Raw genomic sequence first — 26,376 nt, 5'->3', positions numbered from 1 at the left:
TGTGCTTGCATAGAAGAAGTTATGTGATAAATTATTACTTCGGCAATACACGGATCATAGGCCTCTGGAAAGAAAGTGAGGCACGGATGTGGGGCTTCTAGGCAGTCTGGCTTGTGGGGGATAATGATAACAAAAATACAGCCTGTGCATTCATTTTCAAGGAGGATCATGTAGCTTATAGGGATAAACTGCTTGCTCGCCTATACATTTTTTTCTTATGGATTTCTTATTTCCTTATGCTTTTCATTATTTAGAACCTAGGACCGGCCATTCTGGGTCAGACCAAAGGTCCATCTAGCCCAATAGCCTGCCTACCAACAGTGGCCAATGCCGGGTACCCCAGAGGGAGTGAACAGAACAGGGAATCATCAAGTGATCCCTCCTCATCGCCCATTCCCAGCTTCGGGCTGTTTTATTACAATCCTACTAAAATTTTAGAAACTTTCTGTGCCTGTGTGAGTCCATTTGTTCAAGAACTCCTAAATAGTGAGAGCTAGGACCACCAGATTTGGTATGCAGCTGCCGTCTTACCATAAAGCAAGGTAAGGGGATGCATAAAAGCATACCAAAAAGAGACTCACCAGGCACATAAAAGAGGCGGGTCTCTAAAGTGCCACAGGACTGCTTGTTGATATTATACAAGTAGCATCCTAGGGGCGTAGGAAAAGTAGGTGTCGTTCCGGGGAGGTACCAGAATGATGGCCACTGGTGATGATGGGGAATGTAAATTACTATTCAGGAGATGACATGAGTATATGGATATACAGATATATGTTGTGTGGTCTCTCTATTTTACTAAGCTGGAGTGTTTGTGACCGTGCCAAATTTATGAATCAAAATGACTAGGGGTTTGGAAATGGTCCCATATGAGGAGAGGTTAAAGCGACTGGGACTTTTCAGTTTAGAAAAGAGGAGACTGAGGGGGGATAAGATAGAGGTCTATAAAATCATGAGTGGTGTGGAGAGGGCCGATAAAGAAAAGTTATTTATTAGTTCCCTAAATAGGGGAACTAGAGGACACCAAATGAAATTAATGGGTAACAGGTTTAAAACTAATAAAAGAAAGTTCTTCTTCACACAGTGTGTAGTCAACCTGTGGAACTCCTTGCCAGAGGAGGCTGTGAAGGCTAGGACTATAACAGAGTTTAAAGAGAAGCTAGATAATTTCATGGAAGTTAGGTCCATAAAAGGCTATTAGCCAGGGGATAAAATGGTGTCCTTGGCCTTTGTTTGTCAGAGGCTGGAGAGAGATGGCAGGAGACAAATCGCTTGATCATTGTCTTCGGTCCACCCTCTCTGGGCACCTGGTGCTGGCCACTGTCGGCAGACAGGCTACTGGGCTAGATGGACCTTTGGTCTGACCCAGTACGGCCGTTCTTATGTTCTTAACTATATCGCAATACATTTTAGAGAGTGTGTGTCTGTCTGTGAGTCTGCCCATCTGTAAGTCCATTTGTTCAAGGAACACCAAATTTGGTAGGCAGCTTCGTCTTACCCTGACATGAGGCAAGGTCAGGACTTAGTTGTGCCAGGAAAACACTAAGTGCCTGAAAGGGGCTTATTTTTTGAACATGGAAATGGAGGCAGCTAATCGGAGGGAGGGCTATATGCAGAGTGACTCTGCACTTGTCCTTGTTGAACCTCATCATATTTCTTTTGGCCCAATCCTCCAATTTGTCTAGGTCACTCTGGACCCTATCCCTGCCCTTCAGCGTATCTACCTCTCCCCCAGTTTAGTGTCATCTGCGAACTTGCTGAGAGTGCAATCCATCCCCTCATCCAGGATCTTAGTAACAATGTTGAACAAAACTGTCCCTAGAACCGGTCCTTGGGGCCCTCCTCTTGAAACCGATCGCCAGCCAGACATCATTACCCGTTGAGCCTGACAATCTAGCCAGCTTTCCAGCCACCTTACATCAACACTGGCTTCAGTTTGGTCTCCCGGGTCTTCTACGCTCTCGATTTTAGAGCCAGGCAGAAGTGATGAATATGGGACCCTCCCATGCAACGGATACATTTACAGTGGCTGTTGGTGATTGGAGCAGCCTCCTGACAAGAGAAGCAGCATTTGAAACATGGATAGCCAGGCATGCTCAGCCAGGCCAAATCAACTCACCAGAAAAAATGGAGGAGGGAGGTGATGATGGGGGGGGAGGAGGGACAACAATAAACCCTCTCACATCTATCTAACTCATCTTACATTAACAAGTAACACTAATTAGAAACTGAACTAATCTATAAAGCACAAAGGCACACATAAGGCACACATAAGGCACACATATTAGGGCTCCGACTGAACTGGAGATTGGAGAGAAGGAACAGAACTATGTAGCCTTACAGCCCCTTGGAGCGTGGGCATGGTTGAATAGTGTGCATGCTCGCGCCGAACAAACACTTCCACCAGAAAGTCTCCAATGAAGGGCTTGAGAAGCACATGCATATCTGAAGTGGAGCGCCTTCGTGGACATTACTTAAAGAACCACCTTTATTTACTTCGATGAGAACACGACTTTACCCCATATCAACAGGAATGGGACAGGAAGTAAACCAACACAGTAGATGCTCATTAGTGCAACACTGATGCCCTTTTGCTACATTGCTCTTCAATGCCTCTTGCTCTTCTGGGAAAGGTCGCCCATGGAAAGCAAGGTAAGTGTTCCCAAGAAAAACGATGCTCGTAAGCAGCGGTTGCTCTTACAAGGTGTTACTATGAATAAGCATCCACTGTAAAGTGGTCTTACAGCACAATTTTAAGATGTCATCCACATTGTGCAATAAGAGCTCTGGTAAGTGATCTTCATGAAATGCCAAGTCAGTGCTCTTAGGTTTTATCATCTCTTCTCTCACTGAGTGTGTGCAAAAAGCTCAGGCAAGATATTTCTGTACCTGTTAACTCATGAGTACAATTCTGTATCCCTACTTTACAGAAGGTTGCGAGGCTTTAATGTTCACTTTGAAAGGTTTACATCCAAGTGCTACTTAAATGTAAAGTTTCGTGGTATTGTAGTTATGAAATATTAACAGTCCCTACAATTAGGAAATCCGGACTTTCAATTTATGAAACCCTAAGGACCAATTTTCATCACTTCTGGAGACTTCCCATGTTCAGTTAAGAATCTCCTTTGAAGAATAGAAGAGGAAACATTAGTATTATGCTTCTGTGGATTCCATTCTTATGGCATCATAAACTTGTTTCACAGTGTAGACAAGGGCTAACTTTATTGAAAGGATGATGTATGCTTGCACTGCCATGCTGCCAATTTCTCTAATTTAACATTACTAAGAAAAAATATTTTGAAGGTTAAGGGTAGTACTTTCATTTCATTGGACTTACATGTTAGATAAAGAGGATGGTTTAACTGTAATAAATTATAAATCAGTGTATTGGTCAAAGGTGCTCTTAAAACAATAGATATATTTAGCTGCCTAAAATGAAAAGTACCTGAAAAATGTCACAAAGAACTGTACCAGGTCCATAAAGTTGCTGTGCTGTGAGAAAGCAATCTGTAAAAGAAAAGCAAATGTTTTCCTGTTACTTCATTGGTAGGTAATTTATATCCAAAATTCATTACACTGCTGCTAGGATCAACAATTACTTTGAAATGCTGCTTCATTTTCTTCAAATGTACAACATGTTGATATTCTTAAACAAATATTAAGCAGTATGCTGAGGAAGAAGAAATAGTCCTCAAATTAAGATTTGAAGCGCTTTATCCACATTGCTTTAAAATCAAAACAAATACTTCGGCTCTTCTTGTTGCTATCCAAGAACATACAACTTTGGTAAATGAGGCAAAAGAACATGGTAATCATCTTTCAAAAGCTCCACATCCGAAATGATCATAATACTCATAAATAGGAAAGCAATATCATACAGCTAAAAGTAGAGTATTTTGAATGACTGCAGACATATTAACCAGTAAAGTGTAATAAATACTAAAGTTCAAAAATAGCCAGAATTGTATCTCCCACCCACCCCGTTGAAATAATGCTCAGAGTAAGATATTTTGAATAAGAAACTTACACCAAGAGCAGCGAAAAGGCATGAAATGCAGAAAATAATAGAAACTGTAAAAACAACTATGGCATTCATTTTAACCCACTTTCCTGGAAGCCACTCAAACTGAAAAGAGAAGTGAAAAACAATCTAATTTTTTGGACAAAACACAGAAGGAAGAAAGGAGCAGGAAATTGGGAGGTGGTTAGAGGCAAACGGAGATTAGAGAGTCTGGTTAAAAATAACAAAACAAAGGGAAGGCAAGCCAACAGAAAGGCAACTTCTGCAGTATTAGGAATCCTAAGTTCTTTCCAGGTACCTCCTATTTCCTCTGCCTATCAATCCCAGTACCACAACAGGAAATTAACTCTTTCGTGAACAATATGAACTTTTTCCAAACGCTCACCGGAAACCGGCAGTTTATATAGCAAAGCTTTTCATTTTTACGGAGTCTGTCTCAAAGCATTGTTTCTATTTTCCTGTTAAATTACACATCATAGCAATATTGGTATCAATTTTAACATATTTCCATTGTTAATCACAGGTTGAAAATTATGAATACCAGAACAAGGATGACCATTACTTTTTTCCAGAAACATTATCTCTTGCCATGTTTGCTTTAAAAATCTACTATCCTACATACCCAATTAGCCAGAAAGATTTGTTTACAAATATGATGTCATCTCCTTTGGTACACTTTTAGTTTCGCTGGAAAGCATGTACCCAACGGCACAAAAAGCTGCTCACTGTATGATCCCATTCTTTCATTCCTACTGCCTGTGAGTGATGGGAAGATTCAGTAAGCTGTATTTTTAATTGTAATGCACTGCCCTATGGTCTACTTCAGTTTTACAGTTAAAAAGGAGAACAAATGTGTTGTGGGCTGCACTTACAGCAGTTTACATATTAAACAGAGGGCTAACTATGTTTTCTTTAAAACAGATACCAAGATTGATTTAAATTATTAGTATTCCTATTTGAATCATTTCAACCTCCTGATGCAGTGAGTACAGAAACAGGAAGTGAAAGTAACTAAGATACTTGTTATGTAGTGGTGTTATACTCATGTTGGTCTAGGATACTGGAGAAAAAATGTGGGTGAGGTTGCATCTTTATTGAACCAGCTTCTGTTGGTGAGACAAATAAGCTTTCAAGTTTACACACAGCTCTTTTTTCTGTGTCTTTCACTAGAAAAAGGTGGTCTCATCCCCTCGTTTGTCTAAGATACAGAAACATTAGCTGTAATGTTATGTAGTCATACATTGACAATATGAATTGTTAATGAGATAAACTATACGTTTTTTTAAATTAATTTGTTTTTATAGCACAAGGAATCTAGAAGCAGAAAAGAGAAACAGGAAGGCAAACAATCCTCCTCAAAGAATTATTATCAGGATCAGACTATTGCATGTGGGAAGTCCAAGCCTCCTGCAACTGAAATACAAGTATAAAAAAATTAAGCAAGTGGTAGATACATACAAAGCCGTTACCTCTTCAATACTGTAAGGACAAATGTCTATAGGCTTAAACCATGAGTGGGAAATTAGCTGCAGGCTTAGCCCCAGCGGGCCATCACCACTTTATATACCTGTACCTCCACGGGTGCGGGCATTTACAGCGCCCATTGTCTGTGGATCGCCGGCCAATGGGAGCTGCGGGATACAGCATGGACCAAGACACAACTTCCTACTGCTCCCACTGGCTGGAAACTGCGATCTATGGCCAACGGGAGCTGCGAGCACCCATACCTGGGGAGCTGCAGGTAAATAAAGTGGTGGTGGCCCACCGGAGCTAACCCTGGCAAACCATATGTGGCCCATCGACCATTTATTGCCCATCGGGAGGGTGGGGGAGGGGGTTAGACCTTTTAAAAGAGACCAAAAAGGGATTTATATATTAAAATCAAGCTTCTGACATTTCAATGCAGGGTGGATCCCAGAAAAAACAGAAATGTTTATGCGCATTCCAAAGCTGTAAACAACATACGATAATGGAATTGAGGGAGTGATCTCTAAGCTAGTATTTCCCAATTGGTGCTCCAGGGAACCCTGGGGTACCCCGAAGCAAAACTAGGGGTTCCGCGAGGAGCTGGCACTCCCCCGCCCCCTCTGAAAGAGAGAGAGCCGGCTAGCCAGCAGAGGCATGGGCAGCGAGTTGTATGGGCTCTTGGTGCCCATGCTCCACCACTATTTGGAACTGGAGCCGGAGCCAGCCCCAGCCCCCCGCGCGTCCTCCCACCCTGGTCCTAGAGCGTCTCTCCCCTGTCCCCATCCTGTCCCTTCCATGCACAACCTTCACTGAGCTCCCTCTTGCTGGCTGCTACTTTCCTGCATAACATGCTCAAACTGGTAGGCGGGGAGATGCCCGGGCGTGACGTAACGTCACGGCCCGGGATTTTAAAACTGCTGGGTGCTGCGTTGCGTTGCGCCATGTGGCTGAGTTGTAGACTCCAGCCCCACAAAGTGGAAGGCAGAAGGTAGGGGAAGGGGAAGGGCTGGGAGAGGAAGGGGCTTATGCAGAGGGGGAGGGGAGAGAAAGGCACCAAAAGGACAGGGTAGAGGAGAGACAAATGCCAGGGGGCCAAGTGCAAACAAAGAGGAAAAAGGCAGAAGGGGAGGTGTCAGTGGGAGGGGGACAGAGTGATGCTGGGAGGGGAGAGGGTAAAGGCATTGGGGCCTAGAGGGGGGAGCGGGAGGTGCTGGGAGAAGGCTTGAAAGAAGTGGTGGGCATGAGGAAGGCTGGGATGGAGCAAGTCAGGTGTGAGGGCACAGGGGCATAAGGGGAACGGGGGGCAGAGGGTGGTGAGGGGGTGGGCATCAGGGAAAAAGAGGGCAAAGAGGGCAGGACCAGTGAGGGAAGGCAGAGGCAACAGGTGGGTGCAAGAGTAAGAGAAGGTGCAAGTGCCAGGAGATTCTGGGGTGAAGCAGAAGGGCAGACACCTGCAGGGGAGGGACCACCACCACAGGAGAGATGCAGGGCAGGTTTGTAGAGGGAGGTGTTAGAAGAGGGGATGAGGAGGGGTAGCTCACATGATCAGAGTGGGGCTACTGGAGGAGTGGGCACAGGGAGGAGAGAAGGGCTGGTGGAGGGGGGGCAGGTTGCAGGAGGGCTGAGGGCAGTGAGAAGGGCAGGAGTCAGGACAGCAGAGGAGGGTGAGGAGTTGGGAGGCAGCAGGCACCAGCGGAGCTGATGGAACAAGGGAAGGAGACATGGCAGCAGGGAGAAAAGGTAAAGGTTTAAAAATATTTATTAATAACTTGGGTGCCACAGTGGCACATCCAGACAAGCCACATGAACTCAGTTCTGGTGCACAACACAAAATTCATTTTGCTCATGCGAGGAAACTCTTAGGCTATGTCTACACTGGCGGTTTCTTGCGCGAGAACACGTCCACACTGCCACGTGTGAGCTGTGCTTTTGCACAAGAGCATCTATGGCAGGGTGAACGCTCTCTTGCCCGAGACAGTGCAGATGGCCATTTTAGCCATAGAGCTTTATTGCGCAAGAAATTCATGTTGCCTGTCTACACTGGCCTCTTGCGCAAGAACAGTTGCACAAAAGGGCTTATTCCTGAGCAGGAGCATCATAGTTCTTGTGCAAGAAACCCTGATTTCATACATAAGAACATCAGTGAACTTGTACAAGAACACACAGCCAGTGTAGACAGAAGGCAAGTTTTTGCACAAGAGTGGCAGCTGTGGCGCAAGATCGTGCCAGTGTAGACACAGCCAAGGGGAGGGAGGGAGGCAGGGGCAGGGAATCAGCGCTGGCTCAGCATGTCTGCATGGTTTGGGGGAAGGTGCAGGGAAACTGAGCTCAGCTGGGTTGCAGATTGGGGAGGTCCGGGGAGCTGGGCTGGGTTGGGCTGTGGGGTGTGTGTGTGTGGAGCTCAGAGCTCAGTTTGGCTGCAGGAGGAGGGAGGTGCCGGGAACCGGGGCTAGACTCAAGGGGAGGGAGGGGCAGGGAATCAGTGCTTGGCTCTGCAGTTTTGCGGGGCTTGGGGGAGGTGCAGGGAAACGGGGCTCAGCAGTCCTGTGGGGGAGGCATGCAGGGAACCAGAGCAGGGCATACAGAACAGACGGGCAGCTCAGCTGGGCTGTGAGGGGCTGCAGGGAACTGGTGCTGCGCTCCCTTGGATTGTGGAGGATGGTTTTGGGGGAGGTGCAGGGAACCAGCTGGGTTGGGCAGCTCAGGGGATAGAGGTGCAAAGAAGCCTAATGTGTGTGTGTGGGGGGGGGGGGGGAGAGGGACGACCAGGAGCCCTGAAATGACCTCCCCTGGTCCAAAAATTCCTCATCTGGGACCATTCAGGTGCCAGATCAGAGAGGTCCAACTCCTACCCAACTCCCCTCCTTGCACCCTCCCACGTAGCCAGACACCCTACCCCCAATCTGCTCCTGCTTCCTCCCACTAGCCAGACACCCTACATCCAGCCTGCTTCTGCACCCTACCTACCACCCAGACCTTGCCCCCTTCGGCCCCCCACCTGCCTCCCAGATCCTGCACCCCATCCCTATCCTGCTCTTTGGCAGCCCTGCCATCCACCCTAGCACCTAGCACCACCCTGTCCCTGGCCCCAACACCCTGCCTCACACCCCAGGACTCAGCACCACCCTGGCCCTAGCACCCTGCCATCCATGCTAGCACCCAGAAGCACCCTGTTCCTTGTCCCAGCACCCTGCCAGTCACCCTAGTGCCCAGCAGGACCATGTCCCTGACCCCAGCACCCCGCCACCTGCCTGCCCAAGCACCTTGCCCAAGCACCCCGCCACCTGAGCCAGCATCCTTCCACCCAGCAGCACCTTCTCCCCAGCCCCAGCACCCACTTTCACTCTGTCCCCTGCTTCCACCAGCACGTTTGGGACCACATTAGTGAGGCTTGGGGGGTCTTTGGAGGGTTGTTGGGTTTTTTTTGCATCTCACTTGTGTGGCCCCAACAGACTTTTCTGTGGGTCAGTGACCCTTGACTCAAAACAGGTTCCTCACCCCTCTCATAAATAGAGACAATGCTAAAAAAATTTGAGTTTGACATATTATATTTAAAAATGAAGCCTGGCCAACAAACCCCCAATTGGGGCAAACTCCCATCTCACTGCAGCATCATAACACTCCTGCACCACCTGAGCCCAAATCTGAGCCTATCATACACTGGAACCCCCTGTCCTGAGCCTCTTACATCCCCAAACTCCTGCATCCCCACATCCTCAGTCTTCTGCCACAACACTCCTGCACCATCCACACATCACAAATCTGTGTCCTGAGCCCATCATAGTCACAAACTTCTTGCCCTGAGCCCCCCCCCCCCTTTTTTTTTTGCTTGACAAACCTAGGGGTTCCTTGAAATTCTGAAAACGGTTCCTGGGCCAGATAAAATTGGGAAACACTGTTCTAAGCTATGGCTGGAAAAAAGATGGTCGGAGACAAGAGTTTAATGAACTCAAAGAAAAGATGGATACGTTCTCTGTCATCTAGAAGTCTTCTTCTGATGCAATGTAAATGACATGCAAGTATGATTTCTTCATTGATCTGGCAGGGCTTGTGTCTTGGAATGACACAATAAGCAGGGCCGGCTCTAGGCACCAGCAAAGCAAGCACGTGCTTGGGGCGGCAAATTTCCAGGGGTGGCATTCCTGGCCGCGGGGCCCCAGCTCCTGGCGGCACACCTGGTAGGAGCTGCCTGGCCTCCTGCTCTGCTTCAAGAGGCATCTTGCTGCCTGCGGGGCAGCGACACGGGGCAGGAAGCAGGCGGCAGCCCTCCAGCAGCACTGAGTGTCGCGGCGCTGTCTGCTCTAAGTGCCTTTATACCTAAAGCGCCTATTGTTTGCCCCCATGTCATCCTGCCTGTAGCCGGGGTGGCCAATGAGGAGTTGGAGCTGCCGCTGACTTTGGGAGGAAGGGAGGGGGGACAGGGGGAGGATGGGCTGGGAAGAGAAGGAGCCTCGATGTGTGGGCGGAGGCCACAGAGCCCTGGCTGGAGCCCCCACGGGCTGCTCTGAACCTCCGCCTGCTAGGGACAGAGGCTCTGAGCTGGCACCAGGAGCCCAACTCAGGCCATGCCCATGCTGCCTCTGCCCCTGACCATGGCTCTTGGCGCTCCCTGCAAGGGGACTGGAATGACACCAGCCAATACACCGGCCAACACCAGAGAAGCCTCTTCTCTGTGGCTAAACCAGCTTAGCTCCCTCCCAGCCCTGCTGTGGGCTGCCCAGGTCTCTGCTCTGACGGCTTCCAAATGTTACCTTGACCAGAGACCCTGGGAAATCCAGTCAGGCTGTCAGTGATACTTAGAGCTAGGTGGGTCGGTTAAGTGGGTCCCTCTACAAGCCCTGGAGATTGATCTGAAATGAATGAATCGCATGTGCTCATGTACTGACTGTAGGTGGTTCTTCAGTGTATTTATCTCGCTATCTCCTCCCGGCCCAGAATCTAGAAAACTTCTAGAAGTTTTCCTCCTGGACTAAGACAAATTAGATCTTCTCATAGCAGTGGGTCAAATTCACATCCCCCATGTAAAGTCATCAAGTGAGGTGAGTTTATTCCAACCCAATACATCAGGAAAAGGGGTGCACTCAATAGGATATCCTTTGCTCCCAGTCTTGCAAAATATCCTCCTCTTGAGAAGATAGGTGAAATATATCGGTGTGGGAGACTGGGGTAGTTTTCTCTTTAATTATCAGGTTACTCCATTGCATTGTCATGTCTCTACTCTAGATATACTTTGCTAAGATTCAGAGATAACTGTGTGTCAGCTGACGGTCAGGGCAGAGAGAGAGAGAGAGAGAGAGAGAGAGGTTTAACGTCTGTACCTTTACCACTAGGACCGGGGTCCCGTCGTGGAGAGCAGCCAACAGGCTGACAGACGCCCCAGAAGTTTATAGGAAGAGCTTATTACATCTCAGATTTCAGCTTCTAGGATACAGGATCCCTTCGCAGCGGGCAGTCTAGGGAAGACTGAGAGATGCCCCAACGGATGTGTCACCTGGGAGTGGCACAATCCAAACGCCCAAGCTCCTCCTATACCTGTCCCTTATGACCGGCTGAAGTTCTTTTAAATGGTGCTTGGTTCTGTTATAGCAACTGAAGGAGTCAGGTTAAAGCTTAAACAGTTACAGGTTTATTAAAGAAGCTTATAAAGCATATGGTTACAATGGCTATTGCTCTCTTTCTTAACTGCTAGCAAATATAGATCTTAAAAATGGTTACAAAGAAAATAAAGATAGAAAACAGAAATAATGGTACCAGGTGACAGCTTAATCTTTAAAGAGCTCTAAGTCTATGTGTACACTTAAGACAAATGACCACATCCAGGTACAATTTTTACCCCCTTCTGTGCCTCTCGACTCCAGCGGGTCAAGCCAGGGCCGGTCCCTCAATTCCTAGGAAAGATGAATACGAGGTGGGCGTCCCCATGAAACCTCGGGAGGTCAAACATCTAACCCAACCAGCAGATAGATGGTAGATTGACACACAGAGTAAATGTGCTGCTAGACCCATCTTTATACCCATAGGGATCTGTATCCTCTTTCTTATCTAAGATGCCACATTGTACTGGTCCATTTTGTGGCACCAGTTCTTACAAGCAAGTTTCAACTTAATTTACACTTGCAAGAGAGATAACTAAATTGTGAGTACTAGACTTTTTTTACTGGGCAAGAGATTCCTCCGCGGACGGCTGTGTTCATATCAATATGGGTTTTAGTCAAGGGCACTCCTCGGCAGCCTCTTGGTCAGCAATTGGCGTATCTCTGTTTACAGCCATTCACGGTCACAGCAGCCTGCATATCCTGAGCCTCCTACTCCAAGGCTTTTACTGTTCTGTGTGCCCTGCATGCTCCAGGCAAGCAAAGATGGATGTTACAGGGGGGTTCCTGTCTGGCTACACTGTGTCAGAGTGGATGTGGATAAGAAAGTGAGAAAGTATTCTTGGTATCCACCTCCACTCTGGTTGAACTAGCTCTTATATAACACCATCTCTGTATCCCTACTATCTGTTTCCTTTTCTTTCACTTCCTGCATCTGACAAGCGAGTTGCAACTCAGGAGAGCTTATGCCACAATAAAATTGTTAGTCTTTAACTTAAAGACCAAATATTTCTCAATTATAGTTGATGGTACTCAAGATCTGAGCAAACCCAAGCAAATGTCAATAGTTTTATGATTTGTGAAAATTGATGAAACTGCAGAAGTGAAAATTTGTGAACACTTTATAGAATTTATACCAGCGAACGAAATTACTAGGAACGCCCTCACAGATGTAATTCTACAAAGATTGGAACACTATGGCATGCCTTTAGAAAATATGTGCGGCCAAGGGTACGGTTACGGCCAACAAAAAAAAGGGGGGAGCTCCGGCCAAACATTTTTTTGCTCAAACTCAAAAAACCTAGAGCCGGCCCTGACATTAAGGGAGTCTGCACCTCGTAAAAGGGTAAAAAGCCTCAAGGGCTGCCACAATTTCCTTTTCAAGTTGAAAACACCTTGTGCTGTTTATGCGACTGTCACAAATCACAAGTGGTGTGAATGGTTGGCATGAATGAATTAACAGTAAAAGAGCTGAAGAGAGGCCGTACTAGGGTCCGAATCAGTTTCCCGGTAGAGTATGGACTTGTTTATCACTTTGAGAAAAAGGACTGTGTGAAAAAAGACTGTGTGCGCTGAAAGAAGCAAAGCTGCAGAAAAGAGGCAAAGTTCCCAAATAAGAGGAGTCAGCAAGGGAAGAACTCGACCAAGTATACTCCGTTGATTATCTCTTGTGGCTAGGCAAGCAGAATTGGGTATTGTAAGCAGAATGTTCCAAGATCGGTCATAAGCACACCTGCAGGTGGTGAGATCATCAGACATCACCCCCACTCAAATATTTAGTTAAATATTCAAGTTTTTTTTAAATAAGTTTGATTTGTTAAATTTGTTTTTAATAGCTAAATGAAATATCTTTTTTAAATGAAATTTAAATTGACTGTCAGAGAAGTCAATATGAGAAACTTAATATTGGCTTCTATTCATTGAACTTTTTGAAACTTTGCATTTTTAGAGAGCGGTAAGGGATTGACTCTCTGTACACAAATTTGCAGAGGGACAATAGGGCTAAGATCCCTACTGGCTCTTGCTACATTTCAAAGGCGGAAGTGATGCTGAGCGCACCGCTAGCGGGTGAATCAAGCAGTCCACCGCTGGCCCTGCGCTCCCTGCTTTCGAAATGTACAAGAGCTCCCTCCCCCTCACCCAGCTCTTGTACATGTCAAAAGCTAAGTGCCATTGGAAGTGCAGGGTCAGCAGGGGACTCCCTTCTGTCCACAGAGATAGTGCTGGGGGAGCCGGCTTAAAAGACGGCTCCTCACAGAACCGGATTCTGCTCCTCCTCCTTGCTGACTCTCTCTGAGGGTATGTCTACACTAGCTCGTTAGTTCGAGCTAGGTAGGCAAATGAGGGCATTAGAGATCCTAATTCGAACTACCTAGAATTAGAGATCCTAATTCGAACTACCTACTCCATGCCGCGTGTAGCTGCGGGGACGGAGTTCGGACTAAGGGGGATTTAAAAATGGCAGCACCCGGGAACGTGCAAATGAAGCCCGGGATATTTAAATCCCGGGCTTCATTTGCAACCCCGGTTGCCCTCATTTGCCTACCTAGCTCAAACTAACGAGCTAGTGTAGACATACCCTGATAGGGGTAGTTAGCTGGGAGGAGGGGGAGAGGGGAGAGGCAACTAGTTGAGTCAAGTCACTTACATCCGTAATAGAGTTATAGCATAACACTGAATAGAATGTATTACTTTTATATTACTGGAAGTTCTTAAAAATATTTAACTATTTCAATTTTCTTAATAGAATATGCAGCACTGTTGATATCTTGAAGCCTTATTCAGCCTTCATTCATAACTGATGAATTATGTTGCCTAAACACGCTAGATTTAGGTTTTGCCCATACTCGGCACATGAAAAAGTATATTCAATTTGCTTCATTGGAACACCTCCTGGTGATAGTAATCAATCATGTAAATATGTTCATTATGCAAACTGTATGTTTATTTGATAATATTAAATGATGTTTCTGGATTGTTCACGAAAAACAAAATGGAACCTGTATACCAGGTGACCTCAGGGCAGGGAGGGGCTCTCCACCTCAGAATGGTAAACAAGGATGGGCACAGACCGAATTTCCCGCCTTTTCCGGTTTACCTCAGAACTGATCTCCACTGAGGGGTCATATGGTAAAAATCACCTCACAGGTTTCCCGCCCTTGAAGCTTTATAAGTCTGGGCAGGGACAGCCCATGAGGGGTGCTGTCCATCTGAGCGGCAGTGTTTGCGCAGGTCATCAGCTCTCCCTCCTGAGGCCACCAAGGGATCTGATCCAGCTGCAAACCAGGTGGAGGAATAGACGAGGACACGCCATCTGCTGCCTTCCGTCTACACAAGTGTCATCTGCCTGCCGTCCTCGCTAGGGCTCCTGAACCATCAGTGAGGGACTCCCCAGTGTTCCTCCCTGCGGGCTCTCAATCAGCCCAAAGGTTGCAGGTCCTGGGCAACATACTTCCGGATTTCTCCCCTGCTTCTCCCTTGATATAAAATCCCTAAGACAGTTTCCTTTTGTTTTCACTCTTAATTTGAGACTGTTTTCCTTTATCGGCCTAATTCACAGGTGATAGACCCTGATGGGGGGAGGATCTGTTTTCTTTTGATTGGGGGTTCACTATCAAGTTATAGTTGAGTGTTATCCAGGGTGAGGCAACTAGTTTAGTCAAGTCACTTACATTTGTAATAGGGTTACTGTATATTATAACATTGAATAGAATGTATTACTTTTATATTACTAGAAGTATTATACTTTTATATTACTATATTTAAAAAAATATTTAACTATTTCAATTTTCCTACTAGAATATGTAGCATTTTTTATGTCTTAAAGCCTAACTCAGCCTTCATTCATAACATATGATTTATGTTGCCTAATCATGCCAGATTTAGGTTTTTGCCCACATGCAGCACATTTAAAAGTACAGGCAGTCCCCGGGTTACATGGATCCGACTTACATCGGATCCCTACTTACAAACGAGGTGAGGCAACCCCGCACTAGCTGCTTCCCCCCAGCAGACCAGGGAGACACGAAGCTAGCGCCCTCCCCCAGCAGACCAGGGAGATGCAGAGCAGCTTTTCTCAGCAGACACCTCAGCTTGAGAATAAAGGACTGAGGGAAGTGAGGTGTGGAAGAATAAAACTGAGCTCTGGAGAAATGTTTGGCTAGAGTTTCCCCTACAATATGTACCAGTTCTGACTTACATACAAATTCAACTTAAGAACAAACCTACAGCCCTTATCTTGTACATAACCCGGGAGCTGCCTGTATATGCAATTTGCTTCATTGAAACCTATCTGTTCACAGACTCTCAGATTCTGGCTGACAACAGAAAGCGAAGCTAGTAGGAACAGCAGGCATAGAAGGCAATCTGAAAAGGGAACGTACAACTCAGTTAACATATGCAAAATAAACTGGGAAGCACACACTATCAGGAAACTGGTCACAAAAATTTTAAATTAACTGAAAATTTGTATTTGAAGAAACACTGAGTGCCAAAAAACAAATCAACAAAGACGACAGTACAGAAGGCTGATAAAGTGACAGCTCTCAGAGCTTCCCAACAGATAAAACAAGCATCCAAACAGACAAACAAGGTGCATATGGCATTTAAATACATCTCTGTTTATTTCCTTCCCCATAGCTTGATTTTCCTGCCATTTGTATTGTTAAAGGTATGAATTCAGTTTGACTTTGGAGCATTCAAACAGTAACATGAAGTCATGGCCAGAATTTTAAATGCCTGCATTTCTTTCAGTTTTTCAGCTGAACAGGTTAAGCGTTCTTCGATCATTTAAAGTATTAATTTTGGCTCTTTCCAGCTTTTGGTGTGGATAGCAGGTAACTGTGTTCTCTCTCTCTCTCTAGATGCTATGACTAATACTTATTGCAATGCTTCTTAAAATATAGCTAAAACCTGTGCCTTTTGCCCAAATGAGTGCTTTAGAAATGTCAACACATTTACAGTATACTGTCAGCAACTGATAGCAAATAGCTAATGGGAAATAAATCTTGCTTGATCACTTCTTCCAGATGCTCTTTATTAAAAAGAAATGTAAATTACAGAAAATAGCATCAAAAGCTGTATGTATGGGTACGTCTAAACTACATGGCTCCGTCGACGGAGCCATGTAGATTTGTTTTTTTGGCAAAGGGAAATGAAGCCGCGATTTAAATAATCGCGGCTTCATTTAAGTTTACATGGCTGCCGCGCTGAGCTGACAAACAGCTCATCAGCTGTTTGTCTGCTCAGCGCGCTAGTCTGGATGCTCCCCTGTCGAAATGAAAGCCTTTTATCGACATCCCCGGTAAACCTCATCCTACGAGGCATAACGGGGATGTCGATAAAGGGCTTTCAGGTCAGCGCGGGAGCGTCCAGACTAGCGCGCTGAGCTGACAAACAGCTGATCAGCTGTTTGTCAGCTCAGCACGGCAGCCATGTAAATTTAAATGAAGCCACGATTATTTAAATCGCGGCTTCATTTCCCTTTGCCTACAACCCTCATCTACATGGCTCCAATCTGAATAAAAGAGTACGACTACATGGCAAAGAACTAGCAATGGTCCGTGCCAGCAGATTCAGTCTTCCTGAGTTCAGGCTGCAGGGCTGTCTCATTGCCATGCAGACTTCTAGGATTGGGTTGGGGCCTGGGACAATAGACCCTGCGGAATGAAAGGCCCCAGCTCAAGCCTGGACATTTAGATGGCACAGAAACATCCCTGCAGCTCAAGCCCATGGGCTGCTGTCACAGGGCCAGTCACAGGTTTTTGACCTGGGCTTCCATATTTGCTGCTGCAGGGCTTTGTTTTTCATTGCAGAAACACTCACAGCTGCATCCATCAATGGCTATTCGTCACCATGGGTAGGAATGGTGCTCTTGGCCTCTGTTTGAGAGAAGCTGGGAATGGATGACAGGGGAGGGGTCACTTGATGATTCCCTGTTCTGTTCACTCCCTCTGGGGCACCTGGCATTGGCCATCATCAGAAGACAAGTTATTGGGCTAGATGGACCTTTCCTCTGACCCAGTATGACCGTTCTTATCCCTGACCAGCATAGCTAGGTTGACCTAACTTCTGCCTCCAGAACAAAACTGGGTTTAAGTTGATGCTCTTTACTCACTATTGGCCAAGTCATTTTGTGCCTGAAAACATTTCCAAGAAAGCATACAACATACTATGTTGAGAGCTATGCTGCTGAAAAATGGCCGCTGATTACATCAGTGTGGGAGACTAATGCAAGAGTGGATTGATTCATTTCTTGCTGGCCTTACACCGTGCTAGCACAACCCTACCATTTCGGGGTGCGAATGTAAATTTGGTGCAAATACAAGCATCAGCTTACTTTGGACGTTCAGCAGAGATGAGAACTGATTGACATTCTACTAGTGGACTGCACTACTGCAGTAGTCCCAAATTTGGCTGCAGCCAGCAGTTGGCTCAGAAATGCCATTTATATATATTCTGGTTTCAACATGTGAGCTTTCAGATGGCTGTGCAAAGCAAAAAGCGGGAATGGTTTTCTTTAAATTACAAGAGTACTTTAGCTCTAGTTCTCCTCCTCCCCCATTCGTCTATGTCAAAGCACTACCACACTGGCAGTGTCCACTCAATAGACAGACGGCTGTAGAATAGTGAGGCATATCCAGATGAAAGTGCACAAACAAGCAATGTCATGAAAAGGCTCACAATAGGTAGAGCAATCTTAATTCAGGTCTGCATGCACCACGCAGAGCATTGCCAAAAATCACACAAAAAAGCATGTGACTGCGCAGGAGAGAGAAACAAGATTTATTCACAACATTTTGCAACATTTCCATCCTGCCTCCACACTGATTGAGAAAGATCTTGTACAACACTATGCAGTCACATAGCTGAAGACAACTAAAATGAATACATGCAAGGGGCCGAATAGGCAACTTTATTTCTGACTGTCTTAAAACTTGTTGCCTTAAATATTGTTCTGTACATAATTTCCTAGCACACACTAAATGAAGATAGAATATTAGAAATTGCAGGAACAAGTCTAATACTCTCAAATTGAACCTGCGCTAATGGCAATTTTCAGGAATTTATAACTTCAACACATGTGGGTGCATTTTCATGTCAACACCATGGCTACAGGACTATTCTTTGGCTAATTTTCAATCCTGAACACAGAGAGGCATTATAGCCTTCCAAAAATATAAAAAGGAAAAACTATCCTATTTTCCCCCTCCTCCAGATCCTGCAAAAAGCTGAACTGGTTTCGGTGAAACTTTATATACTAATTCATCCTAAGGCAGAGGGCCAGCATGGAAAATTTCACTGCAGCTGGTTTAGTTTGGCAATGTTATCCCTTGAAAATGAGGGCTTATGGTGTTAAGCAAATTTAACTGTAGGTGTCACTATTCGTACCAATTATAAAAAGGGGAAACTTTGTAACACTTTTGTATTTACTTTGGTTTAATGGTTTGGGGAACACAATTATCAAATTGTGATAATCTCCAGATTTTAATTGTTTCCACTAGCCTAAATACTCTATAACTAATGTGGCGTGCTTCCCTGAAATCCCTGTTTTGTGACATAAGCATGCTTCATCCTAAATTCGAAGAATAAAAGCACAACCAAGAGATGCTGGCAAGGTCTTCCTGACCAAACCAATAGGCTTCTGAACTGGTTCTCCTCTTGTCTATGACCTGACACTACGATAATTCTATTGCCTTCACTTTCCATTCTTTTTAACCAGTTGTGTTTAATTATGAAGATTAAATCAATGCTGAACCAAGCTGCTCAGGTCCAAGGTCTATTTCTGGAACGACTGTGCATGCTGTTTTAAATTTACTGTTTAAAATGCCTAGTATTTCTTCTCAGCACATTATGCAAACAAATGTTTCATGGTATTTAGCTTTCAGAAAAGATAAGACGATAGACTAGAAAGACATCTTTCGTTCTTCAAAACGTAAATTGGAAATTTGCTACTGGATCTGGAATTCATTTGAAATTAAAAAGGGAAAAAAAAAACATTTGATTTTTTTTTTTAAATCACATTTTCCACAGCTAGGTTTAAAAGCATTTGGGTTCAAACTAGGAGACTTCCTGAAAAACTTTTAAAATATCAGCCCTTATGCTGGACCTCAGATGTGTTTATGCTACAAAGCTGTTTTGAGTTATCTTGAGCTTGGCAGCTGGGATATTAGACTAATGCATTAGCCTGAAAGTCTGTCAGTTGGCAAGCTTCTTGCAAAGGAAACTGGTACTGCTAATGGAGTCTACAGCTGCAGGAGACAAATCTCAACTACAAACAGCACAAAGATTACCTTTCCCGGTAAACCATGGGCCAGCCTATCTATACTACAAAGGCAGGAAAGAAAGTTATTCAAAATGTCATCTGGAGTTCAGGGCAACTTTCCAGATGCTAAGTGGGCACTGCTGCTTCTGCCAGCATCTTTGTACCCCAACAGTCTAGCCTACATGGAAACATTTATTTATTTTCATTTTGTTGTATAAATTAACTTAAGAGTAACGAATAAAAAACCAGCCATTCAACCAGAACAACTTCAACAGCTAATCGTAGTACAACAAAAACACACAAACTGAACCATTACCATTGAAAATGCTCTGCCTTTCCCAGTTACCATTACTCAATGTTAGTATTCACTATAAAATAATACTGCTTGAACATGTTTGCAAAGAATCAAACTTGGTGACTGCATGCTGACCACAACTTTGCAGTCAATGTAAAGACAAATGGCATTAATCAACACACCAATTCATTGTGAAAAATTCAAACACTGTCAAAACTTGTAGGGAAGGCCAGCTCTCACATTTTCCATCTCCTATAAGCTAGAAAAACTATGAGCTCTACACAACGCAAGTACCTTACAGACATGTACAACAGGGGTCTCTCTCCTGGAGAGCTTACAATGCAAATGGACAAGAAGGAAATGAAGAAAATGAATCTAGAGATCGACTAAATCAATCATGTCAATTTGTTGTTTAGGCTGTGGAATAGTTGCCAAAAGAGAGGTGACAGCCTAATTTCGTGTACCAATTCAAACTTGACAAAAAACTAGATATATGCACAAGAGAAAACCATTTTGCACCTGTAGGAGAAGGAATGGATGGCCTAACAGAGCCCTACAAATCCACAGATATCTACATCATATCCACAGGTATCCACATCTCTGGCTCACTTTTAAGGATATGGATACCAATGTTTGTATCTAGAACCCTGCAAATTTGCAGATATCCACTTTATATCCACAGAGGTGGATGCAGATATCTTTGGATCATTTTTGCAGCTGAAGATACCAATTGTGTATCCACGCAGGGCTCTGCTAATAAAGTCTTTGCTATCTATAAGTTATAGGGACTTAAAAGTGATGCCTATCAATTGTAGGGGATGAATAACGAACACTCACAGATTTCATTACTATTTGGGAAGTGATGAGCATTAAAATCGCTACAAAAGCGGTAAGTGTTTTATATAAATCCCAGTATCAAAAATATTTCCTAAAAACACTTCTCAACATTAGACAATACCGAAGCAGCACACAGGTTCAGATTTCTTGATGTGTTATCTTATTCCATGAAGCAGATGTCATCAAAATCTGTTCAGTCACCTTTTCTCCAAGAAATAAGTAAAGAGAATCTAGAGTTTTTACACTGATTATAAGGGCAAGATGGAGGCACATTTCAACATGATAAAAGTCATTTGTTTGCTCACTGTTTATATAATCACATATAAGATCACAAAGAGAAAACAGTTTCTTGCCACTTTAACCAGAAAGGACACTCTCTAAATGACTTAGCCACCTGCATTCTGCTACAAAGACTTTTTACATCTGCACTTGAAAGGGAATCCTCTGAACTGTCATTCATGTTAAAATTCGACACTTGCCAACAAGGACTTAACAAGAATTTGAACTCTCACCCATTACCAAGACAGTTTCCCCAATTATCACCTGTAATACCATTAACTCACAAACATCCCACTCTCCCTACCTTTAATATCAGCAATTCACAGACACTTACCTTCCTTCCTCCCCCTTCCCACCCCCCCGCATCCCTCTTCTGTTCTGCAATGTGATTTGTCCTTTTCATATTTGTTCATTTTTTTTAATTGTATCCTTTGGTATATATGGTTGTGACTACTTTCTTCCACTATTTGATCTGAGGAAGTGGGTCTGGCCCACGAAAGCTCATCATCTAATAAACCATCTTGTTAGTCTTTAAAGTGCTACATTGTCCTGCATTTTGCTTCAACTACCCCAGACTAACACGGCTACATTTCTATCACTGTTTATATAATGAACTGCTGGAAGCTTGAAAGTGAAATTGGGTCCTTAAAACTTTTTCTCTTGATTGCAGGAGTCTCAAGCTGGGGTTCGCGGATCATCAAGGGGTCACAAGCTTATTATCATAGAATCATAGGACTGGAAGGGACCTCGAGAGGTCATCGAGTACAGCACCCCACCCTCAAGGCAGGACCAACCTCCGTCTACACCATCCCTGACAGATGTCTATCTAACCTGTTCTTAAATATCTCCAGAGAGGGAGATTCCACCACCTCCCTTGGCAATTTATTCCAATATTTGACCACCCTGACAGTTAGGAATTTTTTCCTAATGTCCAATCTAAACCTTCCTTGCTGCACTTTAAGCCCATTACTCCTTGTCCTGTCCTCAGAGACCAGGAGGAACAAATTTTCTCCTTCCTCCTTGTGACACCCTTTTAGATATTTGAAAACCGCTATCATGTCCCCCCTTAATCTTCTTTTTTCCAAACTAAACAAGCCCAGTTCATGAAGCCTGGCTGAAGACAGAAGGGTTGTGAGCTGTCAAACTCCAGCATTTATAAATGGAGTTAAATATATAGAAAAGTGTTTTAAATTTACAAGTAGAGGGATCACACTCAGAGATTTGCTACATTGCAACTGCTTTGGAGGACAGGGTCATAATTCAAAATGATTTGGACAAACTGGAGAAATTCTCTGAGGTAAATAGAATGGAGTTTAATAAGGACAAATGCAAAGTACCCCACTTAGGAAGGAATAATGTTTCACACATACAGAATGGGAAGTGACTGTCTAGGAAGAAGTCCTGCAGAAAGGGACCTAGGGGTAATAGTGGACCACAAGCTAAAAATGAGTCAACAGTGTGACAATGTTGGAAAAAAAAGCAAACATGATTCTGGGATGCATTAACAGGAGTGCTATGAGCAAGACACGAGAAGTAGTTCTTCCGCTCTACTCCATGCTGATTAGGCTTCAATTGGAGTATTGTGTCTAGTTCTGGGCACAGCTTTTCAAGAAAGATGTGGAGAAGATCAACAAGAATGATAAAGGTCTAGAGGACATGAGCTATGAGGAAAGACTGAAAGAAATGGGCTTGTTTAGTTTGGAAATGAGAAGACCGAGAGGGGACATGATAGCAGTTTCCAGGTATCTAAAAGGGTGTCAAGGAGGAGGAGGGAAAATTGTTCTCCTTGGCCTCTGAGGATAGGACAAGAAGCAATGGGCTTAAACTGCAGCAAGGGAGGTTTAGGTTGGACATTAGGAAAAACTTCCCAACTGTCAGGGTGATTAAATATTACAATAAATTGCCTAGAGAGGTTGTATAATCTCCATCTCTGGAGATATTTAAGAGTAGGTTGGACAGACAACTATAAAGGATGGTGCTTGGTCCTGCCTTGAGGGCAGGGGACTGGACTCAAAGACTTCTTGAGGTTTCTTCCAGTTCTAGTGTCCTATGATTGAGTCCATACGTGGAAAGAGGTCACCAATACAAAAGTTTGAGAATCACTGCTTCGTTGTGTTGCAGGGTTGGCAGTTACTGCTGTTATTTTTGTTTTTTTTTTAAAGAAAAAGAAAGAGCAAAGAAGCATGTGCTCTTGGAAAGTCATAGGATTATTCCAGTAGCATATCATACAATATATGATACACATCTAGCAGCTGATGGAAGGACTAGATTCATTAAGAAGCAATATCTGACAATTCATTATAGATTCAATGTTTCTATGGTAGCTTGTATATCATATGCTGCACTTACTGGTTTTGCGTAGATTTTTTTTCATGGGCTTATGTTGGAGAAAAGCTGAGACAGAACTAAATTTCACTTTTCTAGCACGCAAAATAAGCAAGTCATTTAAATACATTCAGGACACATTATCAGTAACTAGCAGTCTCCTTCCAGTTTCACTCTTGTAGTTGTTGAAAGCCCAGACTAAATGAAATATTTATCTGATATCGTGACATGGAGAACTTTCTAATGCAAAGACAGACTGATAATTCAGAATTAAAGACTTATTTTGATTGTTTTCTCTGAAACATTTACTAATACTTTCATATCCTTTAGTGAATAAGTGAGTCTATAGACAGTGGTTCTCAAACTTACTGGCCCATAGACCACCTGGCTCAATGTAAACATTTCCACAGACCTCTAGTTGCTAATGGAAACTCACTTTTATTTACATAATTACACCCTAACCTGTGCTAGGGAAGATAATGGAGCAAGTAATTAAGGAAATCATCTGTAAACACTTGGAAGGTGGCAAGGTGATAGGGAACAGCCAGCATGGATTTATAAAGAACAAATCATGTCAAACCAATCTGATACCTTTCTTTGATAGGATAATGAGTCTTGTGGATAAGGGAGAAGCGGTGGATGTGGTATACCTAGACTTTAGTAAGGCGCTTGATACAGTCTTGCATGATATTCTTATCAACAAACTAGGCAAATACAACTTAGATGGGGTTACTATATGGTGGGTGCATAACTGGCTGGATAACCGTACTCAAAGAATAGTTATTAATGGTTCACAATCCTGCTGGAAAGGTATAACAAGTGGGGTGCTACAGGGGTCTGTTTTGGGACCGGCTCTGTTCAATATCTTCATCAATGATGTAGATATTAGCATAGAAAGTACGCTTATTAAGTTTGCAGATGATACCAAGCTGGGAGGAGTTGCGACTGCTCTGGAGGATAGGGTCATAATTCAAAATGATCTGGACAAATTGGAGAAATGGTCTGAGGTAAACAGGATGAAGTTTAATAAAGACAAATGCAAAGTGCTCCACTTAGGAAGGAACAATCAGTTTCACACATACAGAACGGGAAGCAACTGTCTAGGAAGCAGTACGGCAGAAAGGGATCTAGGGGTTATAGCGGACCACAAGCTGAATAGGAGTCAGCAGTGTGATGCTGTTGCAAATAAAGCAAACATGATTCTGGGATGCATTAACAGGTGTGTTGCGAGCAAGACACGAGAAGTCATTCTTCCGCTCTACTCTGTGCTGGTTAGGCCTCAGTTGGAGTATTGTGTCCAGTTCTGGGCATTGCATTTCAAGAAAGATGTGGAGAAATTGGAGAGGGTCCAGAGAAGAGCAACAAGAATGATTAAAGGTCTAGAGAACATGAGCTATGAAGGAAGGCTGAAAGAATTGGGTTTGTTTAGGCTGGAAAAGAGAAGATTGAGGGGGGACACGATAGCCGTTTTTAGGTATCTAAAAGGGTGTCATAAGGAAGAGGGAGAAAACTTGTTCATCTTGGCCTCTGAGGATAGAACAAGAAGCAATGGGCTTAAACTGCAGCAAGGGAAGTTTAGGTTGGACATTAGGAAAAAGTTCCTAACTGTCAGGGTGGTCAAACACTGGAATAAATTGCCGAGGGAGGTTGTGGAATCTCCATCTCTGGAGATATTTAAGAGTAGGTTAGATAAATGTCTATAAGGGATGGTTTAGACAGTATTTGGTCCTGCCATGAGGGCAGGGGACTGGACTCGATGACCTCTCAAGGTCCCTTCCAGTCCTAGTATTCTATTATTCTATTTTGCTACTGCTGTAGCTAGAGAGGCTGGTTTCATTTAATTTATTAAACAGGTTAAACGCTTTACCTCTCTCATGTTAATTTATCAAACTTTATTTTTTAAAAAGTAAAATAGTAGTTTGTGTCCAACACAAAAGGTTTCGATGTTTTATTTATTTATGGCAGATGTGGGGGACCTTTTTTGCATCAGGGATCACTGACCCACAGAAAAATCAGTTAAGGATCACACAAGTGAGAAGCAAAAACACTCCTCCCAAAACCCCCAACCCTCATGGATATGGCCCCCAACTGCAACACTTCACTCCCCTGGCATTCCATCCCCATGGGGAAAGGGGAAGGGAAAGGACAGGGAGGACTGAGGTTCAGGGCTTCCCATAGGCCAGATTTCGTTTTCTGGGGTTCTGGAGTTACTGGATTTTATGGACCCAATATGCTCTGGGGAAGGAGAAGGGGGACAAAAATGAAATGTTCAGTGGGTGGAACAGGACTGCCAGAGAGTGGGATAAGGATGGGGTGCAGGATCTGGGAGGAAGGAAGGGTGCAGAAAGGGTTACAGGTGCAGGATCTGGTAGGGAAGTGAGGTGCAGAAGCACGTTAGGAGTAGGGTGTCTGGCCAGAGGGAGTGAGCAGGAGCAAGGGAAGGTGCAAGGAGCAAATGTGGGTGCAGGAGCGGGGGGGGAGGGAAGGGGAGGCGAGATGTCTGGCCGGAGAGAGGGTGCAGAAGTGGACTGGGGGTAGAGTGTCTTGCCAGTTGCAGGGAGTGCCTGGGGGGCAGAGTGGCTGATGGAGTTCAAGTACATGGGGGCAGGGCGCCCCTGGGAATAGGACTGGGGTCAAGGTGGCTGGGGGGGGGGGGTGTTCAGGGCAATGGAGGGGTAAGGGGCATGTAGGCTGGGAGAGGCACAGAAAGGCAGGGGTGGGCAGGTAGGTGACCCCAGGGTGTCGGATCCCGCAGATGACCAGTCCATGGCGCCCTCCCCCCAGAACAAGTCCCTGTGGGTGCGGGGCCCTTCGGGGCTTTGCACCCACAGGGACAAGTCCCCACCTGCCTCCTGGTTTGCAGGACCCTCAGGCCCAGCATTGCCGCCTTCTACCGCACAGCCCAAACTGCTGCCAGGGAAGCGGGGGCCACTGGCCACTCACACACCACAAGAGCCCATCCCATAGCTGAGCCCAGCGCAGCCCAACCTGCTGCCTGCCACACAGGACCAAGGGACATGCCGCTCTTACCATGGCGGCAGCGCTCCTCCATGTGTAGCTCCGTGGCCCATGCGGTGAGGTTGGGGGATGTGAGTTTGCTTTCTTCACCTCCCCACTTGCTGGTGCTACAGCAGCAGTGTAAGGTCCCCATGGGGGGGGGCAAAAGGAGAGGGGGTGAGCTCCTACCACAGACAACCTGGGATGCAGCTGAGGACCACTAGTGGTCCGTGAACTACACTTAGAGAACCACTGCTATAGGAAACACTTCAACGTGACACTGTTCCCACAAATGAGTGAG

At 44.8% G+C, this 26,376-nt stretch overlaps 1 protein-coding gene across 3 annotated transcripts in view; it reads right to left on the bottom strand.

Annotated features, from left to right (window-relative positions):
* The window catches only part of ATRN (attractin), a 222,481-nt gene that overhangs the window by 61,035 nt on the left and 135,070 nt on the right, over positions 1–26,376 (bottom strand). For all 3 annotated transcript variants that reach the window (XM_075931018.1, XM_075931019.1, XM_025179538.2), the window contains exon 25: positions 3,443–3,504. In XM_075931018.1, coding sequence (XP_075787133.1) covers positions 3,443–3,504 — 62 coding nt within the window. The remainder of the gene's footprint in view (positions 1–3,442; positions 3,505–26,376) is intronic.

The sequence above is a fragment of the Pelodiscus sinensis genome, chromosome 5 (genome assembly GCF_049634645.1).
Source record: "Pelodiscus sinensis isolate JC-2024 chromosome 5, ASM4963464v1, whole genome shotgun sequence".
Taxonomy (NCBI): Eukaryota; Metazoa; Chordata; order Testudines; family Trionychidae; genus Pelodiscus; species Pelodiscus sinensis.
Note: the sequence above shows the minus strand (reverse complement) of the source record. Positions and strands in the feature narration are given on the sequence as shown.